At 46.1% G+C, this 15,168-nt stretch overlaps 1 protein-coding gene and 1 pseudogene across 2 annotated transcripts in view; both read left to right on the top strand.

Annotated features, from left to right (window-relative positions):
- Positions 1–13,477, top strand: part of NRP2 (neuropilin 2) — a 115,039-nt gene extending 101,562 nt beyond the window's left edge. For both annotated transcript variants that reach the window (XM_068544610.1, XM_068544609.1), the window contains exons 16-17: positions 7,887–7,937; positions 9,963–13,477. In XM_068544610.1, coding sequence (XP_068400711.1) covers positions 7,887–7,937; positions 9,963–10,267 — 356 coding nt within the window. In that variant the 3' untranslated portion in view covers positions 10,268–13,477. The remainder of the gene's footprint in view (positions 1–7,886; positions 7,938–9,962) is intronic.
- A 1,475-nt stretch (positions 13,478–14,952) lies between these two features.
- Positions 14,953–15,168, top strand: part of LOC137764607 (mitochondrial import inner membrane translocase subunit TIM14-like) — a 34,789-nt pseudogene continuing 34,573 nt past the window's right edge.

Raw genomic sequence — 15,168 nt, 5'->3', positions numbered from 1 at the left:
AGCTCTCACCGCCGTCATCATTTCCTGGCTCTGAACTCCTCACAGGGCCACCGTCCCCTCCTCGTTCCCCAAGAAGGACCTGTTTCCACCTATCTATCTACCTCTGGGTCGGGTGTGGTTCATCTTCAACCTCCACCCTCCCTTTTCTGCAGCTGCCCCCTCTCTCGGTGGCTCCTTTTCTTCTCCTCTGGCATTCCTGCACTTTCTCCACCTCCCTCTACCAAGGCCTCCTGCCAGAAGAGCCTGCCAGATTCCCAACACAGAGGCTTCATTGCTTGCTTCCTCCAAGTAGCTGCATTTTTACAGGAGACCAAACCTAAGGTCGGAGGAATTACTCTCTTATGTTATAACCACAGTTCTCAGCCATCAGCAAACTTTTGGGGGAAATCATCTCTTGAATGGGCAGAGAGAGGTACCTCTTTGGAAGCCCTAAAATCTTATCACAAGGTCATGGATCCTTGTGTTCAGAAGAGCCCAGCATTTAAGTAAAGCAAACTCTCTTGGTGAGATACATGTGTATAGAGAGTTTTTTCCCAAAGACCTACAACACAGAGGGGCAATCTTTAAGAAGACATTGCTTTTCACGTTGGAAGTGGATGCAGTTTTGTTTCTTCTCCTCCATCCTTTCACTTGTCCCAGGTAACACCAAACCTCTCCACCTGTGCACTGTTTCCAGTTTATGCACTTCTTGAACCTTGGGACTGGAGGAGAGGAGAAATGTTAAAGCCTATTGGCGAACTCCCTGAAATGTGAAAATATGAGACTTTTTTCCTAACATCTCAGGAAGAAATCAAGAATGCAGTGGAAGGGGGACACTTTTCTCTGAACTTTTCTTTTTCCCACCTTCATACCCTCAGAGAAGGTAGCCAACAAAAGAAGGGCCTCTTTCTTGTGGACATACCCACTTACAGTAATGGAGAATATCTCTGATTTCTCAAAGACCTAGAGCAAAGCAAAGATTCCAGAATTTTCCTCCATCAGCCTTACTGGTTTTTTTCCAGCCTACACAATCATGAAGCCTATGTTTATAACTAAACATTTCTCTGGCGCCTCCTTTTTCTTATTTTCACACCATCATTGGGGCTCAGTGGAGCCATTCTGGCCTCAGCTGCTCATCTGCCTCCACACTTGAAAGTATTATTAGGTCATTTCACAGCCTTCTCCTTTGCAGTCAGTATTTCCAATTCTTTTTAGTATTTCCTCCTGATTATTCAACTAAAAATAATAGAAAATCATGTTCAAAGTCTTCTGGTATCACAAACCAAGCCCCCTTTTCTTTTCCAGCTTGAAACCATTTGAAAACTTCAAAAAAAAACACTTTTTTCCATGACTTTGTGTAGATTTGGCTATAGCCCAAGAGATAAAAAAAAACCCACGATAAAGGATCTTCTGGTGGTGTTTCTAAACTCAAGCCAAACCCAGCACGGGATGAATGGCTCTCAAGTAGCCTGACTCTAATGGAGGAGCTTTGGCAAACATTCGATCTACATCTGAACTTTTGGCTCCTTATAGCAACAGGGGATGAACAAACTGAATTAGGGAAATTAAGTGTGGTAGGGAGTAGGAAGCTTCAGCCAATACTAAATATTAAACTGAATTAAACACATTGGAGGGCCAAGAAATATCTGCTAGTCCTTCATGATTTCTCATTTATTTAGATCACAGTGTTGTGTCTCCTGCTGGGATCAGAACAAAGTGACTGAGAGAATTTTCTGAAGGCTACTCCCATCTGAAAGGTCCAATGTGATTTAGTTGACTCGGGGGGTTCGGGAACTTGGAATCAAACTCAACAAGGGCTCTTAAGTGGCCAAGAGCTAATCCCAAATAAATCACAGCCCCAAACAAGGTGTCGAAAATGTTCTACTGCCGAGCTCTTCAATGACTTACTGCATTTTTCTACCCTCCTTCCTCAATTTCTTCCTCCTTGAAGAAGACGCGATGACCCCTGGTACCCTTGAAAATGAATGGTTTCAGTGATTTCCTCTGTAGGCATCTCTTCAATCCTTGCTTTAAAGGCTGGTTGCAGTTTGGTGGGTTGAGCGGACGTGTGGGTTAACTGGCTTCTCACCAGGTCTTGTCAGCCCTGCCTCAGCTAAGGTGGAGGCTTCAAACTTGGGGAAACCATTTACTAGCTCTGTCAGTTCCTCAGTTGCCCCTTAGCAGGACTGGTTCCTAAGCTAAACGAGCAAGTATGGAAAACATGGAACCTCACGGCTTCCTTTCACCTGTCCTTTGCATGGTCTTCTCCTTCCACGGGCACCTTAAGGTGGATGCCTTCAGGTGTGACCACCTCCAGGAGAGGACAGACCCGGGGTGAAGACAGGTGGCGAGCCCTTTTCTGTCGAAGTTGCCTTGTCTACAGCCAGCCGCCCTTTTCAGGGAACCCTCAGCAGAAAGGCCATCAGAGCTTTCTCATTTTCTTCCTGTAAAGACGAGTTCTCAAGCAGGAAAGAACATCAGTGCTTACTTTACAGGGGAGCAAGCTGAGACCCAGGGAGGGTCAGAGACTCGTCCCGGCTCTCACACCTGGGTGAAGTGGCAGAGCTCAGATGGGAAGGAGGAAGTCTGCTCTCGGGGCAGTGCTCCCGTCTAGTGCTCCTCCACATCCCGTGCTGCCCCCCTCCGGGTACCGTCCTTAGAGTGCGTCCGCTACACGTTCTGGATGGCCAGCCTGTCATCAGCTTCCACCAGGCGTCTTAAGCCACTGCTCGGAGTTGGCCTGGAAGGGACTCTTCATTGAAAGCCAGCATATGTTGGTGTCCTGGTCAGTGTGCAAGTGATCCGGGGACAGATGGCCTTAAATCATTTTATCTAAAAGTAGCCAGTGGTTTCAGGTGGGCTCCTCACTCTCCTAACTATCTTGTGAGGCTCTTTTTTTTTTGATGCAGAAAGTAAACAGAACAATGTCAATGAAAATACACTCACAGCAACCACGGCATATGAGATGTGGTGGAAGGGAAGGTCGAAATTTTTCTGTAACTGCAGAAAAGCAAACTAACCCCAAAGGATCCTAATTTCAGAGGAAGAAAAGAAGAAAATAAGGGAGAGAGAAAAGATAAAGTGGGTGCGTGTGTGTGTGTGTGTGTGTGTGTGTGTGTGTGTGTGTGTGTGTGTGTAAAGAGAGAGAGAGAGGGTGGGAAGGAAAATCTAAATGAGAGAGGGCGTTCTTGTTTTAGACCTAAACCACACTCAGGGGGAATTTTCTGTTTGCAGGTTGGAGTGTCTGGGGCGTTTCTCTTGCATGGCATGTGTGATCTTACAGTGCCAGGCAGTGTTCCAGACCCCTCTGGGAGAAACACAGCTTTTTCGAGGAGGCAGAGCTCATGGCTGGGGATGGCTGTTCCCCGTTTGTGCTGTAGTGTTACAATGTACTGACAAGGATGCTGGAGAATATTTGGCTCTTCCGGGGTGGAAGGGGTTCCTAGACAGTCCAGAGGACGTTTTAGTAACTAGTCACTATGGGGTCTTTTGCTCTGGAAAATCAGGATAATAAGAGATAGGTGAGACCTTGAATCACTCTTCACTGGGTACCTAACCCACCTCTCAGTGACACTAAGGGAAACAAGGGGACCGTTCAGCCTGAGATGTAATGTCAATATGAAAATGACCAGGTTTTGTGTGGTGGTTGTTTTTTTTTTTTTTTTAGCCGCACTGCGCGGCATGCGGGACCTTGGTCCCCCGACCAGAGATTGAACCTGTGCCCCCATGCCCCCTGCAGTGGAAGCTCGGAGTCCTAACCACTGGACCACCAGGGAATTCCCCAGGCGGAGCTGATTTTTTTTTTTTTTTTTTTTTTTGGCATGTGGGATCTTGGTTCCCCGGCCAGGGATCTAACCCGCACCCCCTTCATTGAAAGAGCAGATCTTAACCACTGGACCACCAGGGAAGTCCCAGCCAGGTTTCGTTGAATTGGGTTTTTTGTTTGTTTTTTAACTAGTGGCTACTCTGCTCACTTGATTTCTCGAACTCTGTTAAACTCCTTTCCAGGTGCTCATGAGTTCTTCTTCCTCTCACTCTGTTAAACTCCTTTCCAGGCGCTCATGAGTTCTTCTTCCTCTCACTCTGCTGGTCTGCAGCAGCCAGCGCAGGGAGGTGGACAGAGGCTGACTCTCCTTAGGGAAATACGGGGTGGAAGATCTGTGAGCGGGCAGGGCAACCTCTGAATTCCTCAGTGGATCTGATAAAAATGAATACAAGCCCCAAACCAAGAGATCAGTGTACGAGTAAAAAGGCTCAGGTGCCATGTTTGAGACCATCTCTCTCCATCAGACAGAGAAAGGAGCTGGAACTCCACATCCCCACCCCACCCTTGCAGCAGCCTCCATTCCAAAGCCATCTCCTCCTGTCTCCCACGTTTTTTCCCTGCCTTGGCGCAGCCTCATCTGCCCAATCCCTGCCCCAGACTCGCCAGCACTTTGAGTCCCCTCCACAGCAACCCACTTTCTTTTATGCTCTTTTGGCATGAGTGAGTCCTTGCTTCCCAATCACACTGGAGGGCCTCGATTGTAGACACCGGGTCCCATACATCTTCCTTTCCCAAACTCCTCCGTGTGGTTCCCGGGCACGTAGTCAACCCTCTTAATAAGTGAGGGTTGGTTGATCGGTTGGTTAGTCAGTAAGTGAAAACTGCCCTTTGAAGAACAATGTAAATCAGGCTTCCCTGTCTGGGGGAATGCCTATCACAGAAAAATGTGAAGTCCCAAATCTCATATCACTGCCTCCTCACATTCCTGAGAAGTCTCCGTGAGTTCCCATCCAAGTGGTGAGCCAGCAATGCAGGCAAACAGCCAGGGGCTGTGTATCCAGCCCACTAGGATGAAGGCAAGGTGCACCCTTGTTGGAATGGGTTAGGGATGATATAGGGGGTTTGCTTGAGTGCACACCTGGGGGAGTTGAGGGGAGAGGGTGTCCTCTGGCCCTAATACAATACTGAGTGTTGGAATTCAGATTTTGGAGTCAGACTGATCTGCGTTTGAATCCGAACAAGGGCCCAGAAGGAAACAGGGTCATGTGAGCACAAAGGTTGAAAGTGGAAGTTGTGTGGGTGGTAAGATCCATTCCTGATCTGTGTTCTCTTAAAGGTGGGGCTCATTCCATTCTCCCCCATCTGTCTCCCATTCACAAACACACCCACCTACTAAAACAGAGTCCTGGAAGGTCCTCTCCAAGTTTTTCCTCATTAAGAAAAAAATTTAATTCCACGTCCCTGGTCCCCACAGTCTTTTGCCATCTACCTCACTTCCCCAGCCAGGTCTCCATCCTGTGGCTGTCATGTCCCCTTCCCAGGGAGGTGCTGCCTCCTCCACTCTTTGCCTTGAGCTCCTGGGTCACCCCTTCTCCGTCCAACCCGCCCTTGCCTTTTTTTCACTAGAACTACAGGGACCCGGTGGACATCCACCCTCCCTGCCAGCATCCTGAGGAAACAGGCTGAGGTTTACCTCCTGGGCTCAACAGAAAAGGAAAGTGACCCGTGCAGGGCAAAGAGCCATCTGAGAAAGGAAGCTCTTAATCAAACACAGATATCAAGAATATTAGCAAGGGGACTAGAGAAAATTGCTATCAAAGTAAATTGCTTTTTGTACAAATGTTCCCTTTACTGGGGTTTTCCCCAGTGTGTCATTCTTTCTTTAAGGCTTCGTGAACAGATGCTCTTTTGAAAATGTTGATTAACTTATCCTTTTTTTGACCCCTTCCCACTCACCCAAACTCCTGGGAGCAGTGATTATGCAAAAAGCCAAGTCAAGCCTCTAAAGTGTTCTTCACCTGAAGTAGGCTTTGATCCTCCAGGGGCAGAAATCTCAGCCACATCTGGGCAATCAATTTCATAGAACCTTAAAAATGGACCTATTCCTGGGAGGTCATCTCATCCAGTCCTCTGCCCACAGAGACAAGAGGCTGTGATCTCCTGGGACAAAATGTTCTCATAGTCATTACCATCCTCTTACCTATTTTCCACTGAGATCAATGCCACATCCACTGCTTTCCAGCCCATGATCAATAGTGTCTTAAGAGTTCTTCCCTGAGGGTGTGAGATGGAGCAAGATGGCATTCTAGCCTCCAAGAATTTGTCACATCCTTGGCAAAGACTGAATCCCTAAAAGCAAGAACAGGATGAGGCCCAAAAGTCACAGGCAGGAGCCCCGCAGTTTTCGTCCTGGGCTAATCCACATATTCTTATCCAATGTTCTGCATCTTCTAACCGTGAAGCTGTTAAGACATATGAGCATCCCATAAAAATGATTAATTGTTGGAAATGTGACGGTTTTCTTCCATGTTTTTTATTTCTTATAAGGTTAAAAAAAAAAAAAGCTCCAGGTTGATTTCCACAAGCCAGATTTGATCCCTATGACAGACACCACCTGCCTCTTGTTGATTCATTTTTACATCTTCATTCCAAGGACACAGCCTGCGTTGTAGAGTCCTGGAGAATAACACAGGGGCTGGGCATTGAGGTGGGGAGGCTGTCGTGGCCTGCAGGTACCAGTTGTTGTGCTATGAACATGCCAGGAACAGGCTGGATTTATGGAGGATTGGTGCCACGTGGCGTCCATCTTTTCAAGTAGGGTCTTAGCAAGTGGTTTTCCGCATCCCTTACTGGCGACCAAAAGGATGAGAATGTGCTTTAGCACTTTGGCCAGGAATGAAGAAGACTTCGAACATGATGAAAACCACTGCCTCCAGGGAAAGACTGAATGTCAGGTATGGCAGTGATGGATTGGTCCTCAGTTCAGGTCATAGTCAAGTAGATCTTCCCCGAGGTGTTGTGCAGATGAGGGAGAAGTTCAGGCTGGTCTGAAGTTCTTGTACTCCTCTTGTTTGATACTCTACCTGTTTGGAATTTGGGGTTTGTGTTAAGCCTTGATTTTTTTAATATAAATTTATAGTGCTGACATCGAGGTAGTTCACCTGACTTGGGGTTGAAACTCCTGAAGGGCCACATATATTCACTGGAGCCATTTTGACCTGACAGCAGGGACAGGTATAATTAACTTGTGAGACAGGAAGAAATGATAAGACTCTTTTCTTCACCACATATTTGATTCTCTTTTTTAGTGTTTTACCATTTTAGACAGGTAATTTCCATTGGCTCTGATTTCTGTAAGATGGACAGCATGGTGAATAGAGACCTGAATTATCCTCCCCATTCCCCAAAAGATTATCATAAAAAAAGAAAAAGATAGACAGTGATAATCCTGGGGAAAATTCTGAGTAAATTAACTTAGCTCTGTTCAAGCCTGGGCGAGTCAGATTGGATGCCCATGTTTGATCTATTCTAAACCGTGAAGAAAGCCAATGGGAAAAATAGACTGGGAAGGAAAGAGAAGGGATATTAGCACAGACATGGAGGTGGACAGGCATTATAACAGTCTTTCCAGTTCTAGTTCTACATTAAAACATGTAATGATGAAATGTGATTTCCTTAAATTACTTTACATTTATATGAAATCCAGAGGAGAAAGATGCACACTTTGTGCCCACTTAGATGCATGCATATGAGGAGGGGCCGTTTGCTATATCAAATGAACATCGCAGTCATGGCAACTGATGACGGACATGAGAGACCACTGAAGGTGCCTTAGATAAAACTCAGACCTACTTTGGTTGTAAACAACAGTCACTATAAAGACACACGGGAGCATTTACTTGGCGCTAGAGGCCTTTCTTATTGTTTCTGTTCTTCTGGTTATCGTTGGAAGTAAAGACAAATCATTTAAAGGGGAAAGAATCCAGTAATGTACATACTAAATGACCTAGAAGCAGAAAGTGACTCTTGAGCTGCCTGCAGTGCTGGGGAGTCATCCTCAGCAAGGAAACATCTCTGCCTTTTAGCCACGGCAATAGAACTTGTTATAACTTGATTTTTTTCGTTTTCTCTTTCGTTATAGTGGACATCCCAGAAATACATGGGAGAGAGGGCTACGAGGATGAAACTGATGGTGAGTATTGCTATGATTTAGAAGATAATCATGACAGTCAAGTTTGGCTATAAAGACAAAAACAAAAATAACGTCCGGGGTATTGGAGGGCCAGAATTTAGAACTATCGGTCAGAAATATAAGTGAAAAGAATCCAGAGAGGAATGAAGAAACCATCAATTGCTCTCGCAAGGTCAAATTTAGCGATTTAGAAAGCTTATTGAGTTCCCTCTGCCTAATCTGAAACAGGTCTCCTACTTTGGGCAACTTTCGACACTGATGAACTACAAATCTGAGTAAGCCCTTTAGAAGTGAAAGCTGGGCTTCTCTACACATGTCTCTGCTTGAACCCACTGACCTCCTTCCAAAAAGGGCCGAGTGAATGAGCGTCGCTGAATATTCTCTCAGGCCTGCTGTGGTTTCTAATTCCATGGCTTTCAGGAACCCTTCTCACACTCTCCATGACTCCAAGTTGGGGCTTGTTGCAGGATTTAGGTTTCTTGTCCACACTGCCCATCTCATGTTATCATATTTATTCCAAGCTCTATTTTCCTACTTCAAATACACATACTTCATGAGGCTGAAGCAAGAGTCCTGACTGGAGAGGCACTGAGCAAACACGCAGATGTAATATCTTCCCTCGACTCAGAGCAATGCAGGTCTCTCTGGGAGTCTCTGAGTGCCAGAGTTGATCCCCAAGAGAGATCACCAAGGTTCCCCTCAAAGAACAGCTTTAGACCAAGATTGATGCCTTTAAGAAGAGCAGTTTATAGAGCAGCTGTTTTGAACCTGACCTTAATCAAACACTTCAAGTGTAGCTATAGAAACAGAGTGACTAACCCAAACAGCACCTTGTTAACTGAATGCAGACTCTCCCTGCGAAGCCCGGTCTAACGTTCCTTTTATGGGCAAAGCTGCACAACTGGCCTTCAGAGAGAGGCTGCAATAGATCAAGCAGCAGAAGCCCTAAGATGGGGTGGAAAGAGTAAGGGATGTGGATGGAGAAAGCCTGATTTATTCTCCTAGTTTAACTGCTTGTTAACTCTGGGAACTTGTGTCACCTAGTCACTTAATCTCTTAAAACCTGTATTTCCTCATCTATTTTTTAAAATTATAATATCACCCTGCCTTCTTCATGGGATTATTAGGAAATCCCACAAAATTCTCCATGAATATGGTCATGCCTTGGCCACACTATAGAAGTATATTAGTTTGCTGGGGTGGCCATAACAAAGTACCACAAACTGGGTGACTTAAACATCAGAAATTTATATCTCCAAATTTCCCTTTTTTATAAGGACACCAGTCATACTGGATTAGGGCCCACGCTAAGGACCTCATTTTAAATTGATTACTTCCGTAAAACCCCTATCTCCAAATAAGGTCACATTCTGAGGTACTAGGCGTTAGAATTCAACATCTGATTCCGGGGGGTGGGACACATAATACACAGCAGTAAAGTTAAGATTTAGGTCGAGAGGTCTGGTGGCTCAAAAAAATCTGCTGCTTGGATGGCCAGGAATGCTAACTTGGGAAACTCACTGTGTGAAAATAGCCTCAGCCTGTTCTTTGATTTAACCTGAAGCAGTTGGAAGTAGGGATGAGGAGGCAAAGAAAGAAGGGTGCCCAGAACACAGGTCCGTCCCAGGTGCTCCAAAGCCTCCCTGAAGCTTCTGGGAAAATCTGAGCTTACCTAATGTGAATCAGATTCTTTAAGTATCTAATCCTTAGACCATACTTACTCTGTGCTGGTCACCAAGCACTTTGCAAATATTAAGTCGTTTAAACCTCCTAACAAGCCAGTGAGGTTATTAGTAACGCCATTTCACAGATGAGAAAACCGAGGCAAAGAGAAGTTAAATAACTTGCCCAAGGTTACAGAGCTAGGATGAGGCAGGCCTGGGCTTTGAAGCCAAGCCATGTGGTTCCAGAGTCTACAGCTTAGTCCTGGGCTCTGAAGAACCTCTGAACCGGGCTGGGGGAGCCTCAGTTATTTCACCCCGAAAGAAGCAGTGCCTGCAGTCTCTCGTGTCCTTTATGTCCTAGACGAGTACGAGGTGGACTGGAGCAACTCTTCTTCCCCGACCTCCGGGTCTGGGGCTCCTCTGGCTGACAAAGAAAAGAGCTGGCTCTACACCCTGGATCCCATCCTCATCACCATCATCGCCATGAGTTCGCTGGGCGTCCTCCTGGGGGCCACATGTGCAGGGCTGCTGCTCTACTGCACGTGTTCCTACTCAGGCCTGAGCTCCCGCAGCTGCACCACGCTGGAGAACTACAACTTTGAGCTCTATGATGGCCTCAAGCACAAGGTCAAGATGAACCACCAGAAGTGCTGCTCGGAGGCCTGACGGACTGCACCCAAATCGCATCTGACGTTTCATTCCAGCAAGAGGGGCTAGTGAAGATGACAATTGTTTTTCCTTTGGAAACTGAATGCCATAATCTTGATCCAACCAATCCAGAATACTGAAGGTGTGGACAGAACAGACAGGCAAGTCGAGGGAGGAGGGGAGATGCAGCCTTTCAGGGGGTTGTGACCCACCTAGGACCGCGTGGCTGACTCATTGCTGGGACAAAGACAGGAGCTCATCTCTTTGGGGGTCACAGTTCTATTTTGTTTGTGAGTTTGTTATTATTATATTTCTTTGGTCTATGAGCAACTCAAGAGGCAGAAGAGAATCACTTTTCCAGTATAGAGTAGAGCAGGGATCAATAGTCTCTGCCTTCTCTTTTTAATCAACACTTGGAAAGCAAAGGGTCTTTTCAGACTTTCCATCTTTAGAAAAAAAAAATCCAAAACAAAGCCGTTCAGTTTATCCCATCCTCTGATCGTCTTATGACTTCCGGGATTTGCTGTGGTATAGCTTCTGCCAGCCAACTTGACAAGCTGCCGTTTCCAGTCCTAGCATTTCAGTAGGATGTTGTTGCCTTTAACTTTTTTTATCCAGGGGAAAATTGCCATTTTAGGGTCAGCATGAACAGCTCTTTCTTACATGAGATTTGAAACAAACCAGAAAGGAAACTTCACACGTCAAAATCCATAGAAGCGCCTCCGTGTTAGAAGCGGACAAGCCTTAACGTGCTTTGTGAATAGGAGCCATTCATTCAATCTAGACCCAGAATTTGTGGCTGTGAGGCTACTTTGTGGGGCCTCTGGTGGTGGTTTTGCTTTTCCTTTTCCTTCCTCCTTGTTCTTCTAAAACATACACACATGCACGCACACACACACAAGCACGCACACATATACACACATGCACCATATGCACACACACACAAGCACACACACATATACACACATGCACTCATTTGTCAGGTCTCTAAGCCCCAGGAAACAGCATTATCTGATATTCTCTGAGATGGGGCTGGGGAAATATAGGCTACTAGTATGTTTCTCCATCAGTGAGATGTAACTGGCGACCACTGGCTGGAAAGGAGAACAGTGGAAAGAGAAAAAGAAGTCCATCCTCTGGGATCATGCAAAGGCTGAGAGGACCGTAAGAGACGTTGTGATAACTCTGTCTCTCCAATAGGCTAGTAAACACTGACTCCTCCTTGGCATGACAGCCGCCACCTTAACCTTTCAGAAGCATCAGAACTAGGATGTCCGTGAGCTGATTCTGACCAGAAGTCTGCAAGCACTGCGGACCAAAATGCTAATTCTGCTTCAACCCCAGAGAGACCTATGTTCTTACACACACACACACACACACACACACACACATTTATGTATTTTTTTATTAAGTGCCTTGAAAGAAAATGAAGAAAACGTATTTTCCTTCTACGTAGAAATCAGTGAATACCATACAAGCTAAGGCATTCCTCTGTTCCCCTTCCCTGACCCAGCGGCTCCACACCCAGTTTCCCCCGCATAGCTGATCCTACCGATGGAGTAAGCCCTGCCACCCGAGTGCTAGTCATGCCCTAGATGACTCTCAACTGCTCTAGACGGGGAGGCATCCGGAATCGCATGAAACTGTGTGAAGGATAAGATTGTCCACGTCAGGATCCAAATCTTGATTTTGTAGTAACGCCTAAGGATTGCCTGCGTGCTGGAAATACATTTGAAACCCAAACAGTATGCCCAGCCTATTGCTTATCAGTGGTTAAACTGTCAGACCATTTTTGCTGCTATGGTCACCCACAATTTCATTTGTCTCATACCCAGGTGAAAGGGGAAGGGTGAATGGGACCGGCTGGTTCCTTTAAATGATAACTTATGGAAATGCTAGCTCAGATGGTAACGTCACAGTGTTCTGTATGCAGAGAGGGAGAGTTCATACTGACGGCTATTTATTCATATGTGTGTGTGTCTTTGCCAGCCTTTGAGTTCTCTGTATCTACTGTGTATGTGAATGGTCACGTGGGACTCAGTGATGTTGTTGTGACTTTGACCTAGGGCCCGAGAGTCACTGCTGACCTCGGCACTCATTGGCACAGTGGTAGTTAGAGGTGAAAAGTAAAGCTGTCAAGCCCAAGGACTTAGCTTCAGGCCCCCCTGAGCTGGGTGTGTGGCAGAAGCAAGTTCTTAATTAGCCCACCTTCCTCTTCGGCTTTCCGTGTAACTCAGTGTTCAGGAAGCTAGCAAGTCCAGGGGGTTCCAGAGTTAGCCTGCAGAAGAAGAGAGTTCAAAAGCCAACACGGGGTGGGGTGAGGGGTACTTCCCTGGCAGTCCAGTGGTTAAGACTCAGCACTTCCACAGCAGGGGGCACGGATTCAACCCCTGGTCGGGGAACTCAGATCCCACATGGGTCGTGGAGCAGTCACACACACACACACACACACACACACACACACAAAGCCGACGCCGGAGGTCCTGGCCCTCTCATGTCCCTTGGGCCATTTTACAACTCCCCAAAGACCAGCCCTGCCTCTGGCCTGCAGTTCACCTCTAAGTTATGTACAACTCAACCTGCATCCCTCTAAAGTCCTGTTTCTATACTCACCATTGGCTGGTTTGAGGCCCTGCGTGGGCTCTGAATGCTGAACAAAAGCAGGGCATCCAGGGCTACGTGTAGATACCTCACCAGCACTGGAGGCTGGTCTGCTGGAAGACAGAAGGACGGTGGGGCCTGATTATAACCTGACCAGGGGACACCCCGGTGCATTGGTTGTCTCTATCTGCAGGTAGGCTAGCTGACCCCTCTCCTTGAGTCCTTCCCTTTGGGAAACCCTACTCACAGTATTGATCTCCTTTTTTGCCTTGTACTGAATGACACGTTACCTCCACGCTCTCCCGGACTAGGCGGTCAGCAGGGCCACAGGGCTGCTTCCTCTCTTCGGTGGGGATGGGGAGTTGACGGGGTGAGGGTCCGAGGAATGAGCATGAATGGCAAGAACACAAGGGAAAAAGTTAAACTGTCACACAGAAGGTTAACTTTTCCAAGGTTTGCAGTTAAAGGTATTTGACCATTCGCTGGCTGAGCCAGATCAAGGGAACTTGAGAGCTTTTACTGTGATTCTTCAATGTAAAAAATAAACAACAATGTCAAACTGTGTTTATATGATTTGTATAAAGCCTTTTTAAGATTACTATTTAAATAAACATTATACCAGAGATATTTTTCTGCGTGTTTCTTTATTGGAGACAAAGAGACTTGGGTTCTGGGTGACCAAATCATCCCAGTTTGCCTGAGACGTTCCTGGGTTTTAGCACTGAAAGTCCCATGTCCCGGGAAACCCCTCAATCCCAGCCATATCAGGATGGTCGGTCATTCCCTTGGGACAATGTTTCTCAGCACTTTTATGTGAAGTTAGTAGGTAGATTGGCTAGCTGGCTTTTTATAAGGTGAAAATATGATGTAGATGGGTAATGGGCTACCTGGCCAGGTGGGCTTCTTTAGCTCAAAGGCTTGCCTGGTAGATTTCCGAGACTGTGATCCCTACAAACACTCCTCCTCCCTAGACATCGCCAGTCCCTTGCAATTTTTTACTCTTTGCTGCTGCCTTCCTGCTCAAACATTTGCTTGTCAATATCTCTGTAATTTCAAGGTCTATAACAGTGCTTCTCAAAGTGTGGTCCCTGGACCGGCAGTATCAGCCTCACTTGGGAACTTGTCAGAGGTGTACATTCTCGGACTCCACTCCACATCCACTGAATCACAAACTCTGGGAGGAGGACCTAGAGATTTACATCTTAACAAGCCCTCCAAGGGGGTTCTTATGCACCTTCAAGTTTAAGAACCTCTGGTCTAGGAGAAAGGAGAAGTAGCCTGCCTTCACAAAATGATCAGGGATCTTCTCACCTATGGGTTATTGAATTCAAAACAAACTAGACTTTGGCCAGAGAAAACTAAAGGAGGTCAAGTACACTCTTAGGTAGTACAAGTTTCCAGAGGATGAGGAAGGAAAAGCCTTACTATGAACTTCCCACTACCCCACACACGGGAGACTCAAACCTGTGAACCAGAGCTGAATTTGCCCCCATCCGGAAGCTCTGTTCACATTTGGTTCAATCGCTTATTCAAAAAATGTTTTTGAGCACTTCCTGATTTTGTAAGCTCTTGGAGCTTATACTCCAGTGAAGTGGACGGAAAGCAGACAGCCAAGCACATAAGATAAGGATTGCTTATGGTAAATTTGATGAAGGCAATAATCACGTAGCTCTGACAGAGAATTACTAGATATTAAAGGTATAATATTTGTGTCACTTGAATTCCTATTTGCAAAACATGGCTATTTATTACTGATGTTACAGGATTTGGGTTAATATATTAAATACAACTTACCCGTTTTATAGTCGACAACACTTATCATAACGAAACCTAATGAATCTGATATAATATCAATACAATATATCTCTTGGAAACTTTTTTTAAAAAACATTACCAGGGTCACTCCCTGTAAACGATTGATCAAGGAAGACCTCCCTGAGTAGGTGATATTTAAGCTAAAACCTGAAAAGATAAGGAAGTCAGCTAAGCAAAGGACCTAGGACAACTTTTCCCAATTGAAGGAACAGCATATAGAGATCCTGCTGCGGGAAAGAGTCTGCTGTGTTCCTATGACCACAAAGCAGAGCAATGAAAGAGCGAGCATGATCAACGTGGGGGAAGGGTATCGAGACTGGGGAGCCAGGTAAGATTCTTCAAGGCAGTGAGGAGGTGCTGCCCTGCATCACTCTTTGGCCTTCCTTAATTTACAGAAAAGGCAGCCCTCAAGTGTGCCCCGTCCCCATTCCTCACGGGCCAGTAAGGTCACCCCAGTCATATCTCTGCAGCTTCCCTCTCAGACCCTCTTGTGATCTTTATGA

Source organism: Eschrichtius robustus, chromosome 5, assembly GCF_028021215.1.
Source record: "Eschrichtius robustus isolate mEscRob2 chromosome 5, mEscRob2.pri, whole genome shotgun sequence".
NCBI classification, from domain to species: Eukaryota; Metazoa; Chordata; class Mammalia; order Artiodactyla; family Eschrichtiidae; genus Eschrichtius; species Eschrichtius robustus.
Note: the sequence above shows the minus strand (reverse complement) of the source record. Positions and strands in the feature narration are given on the sequence as shown.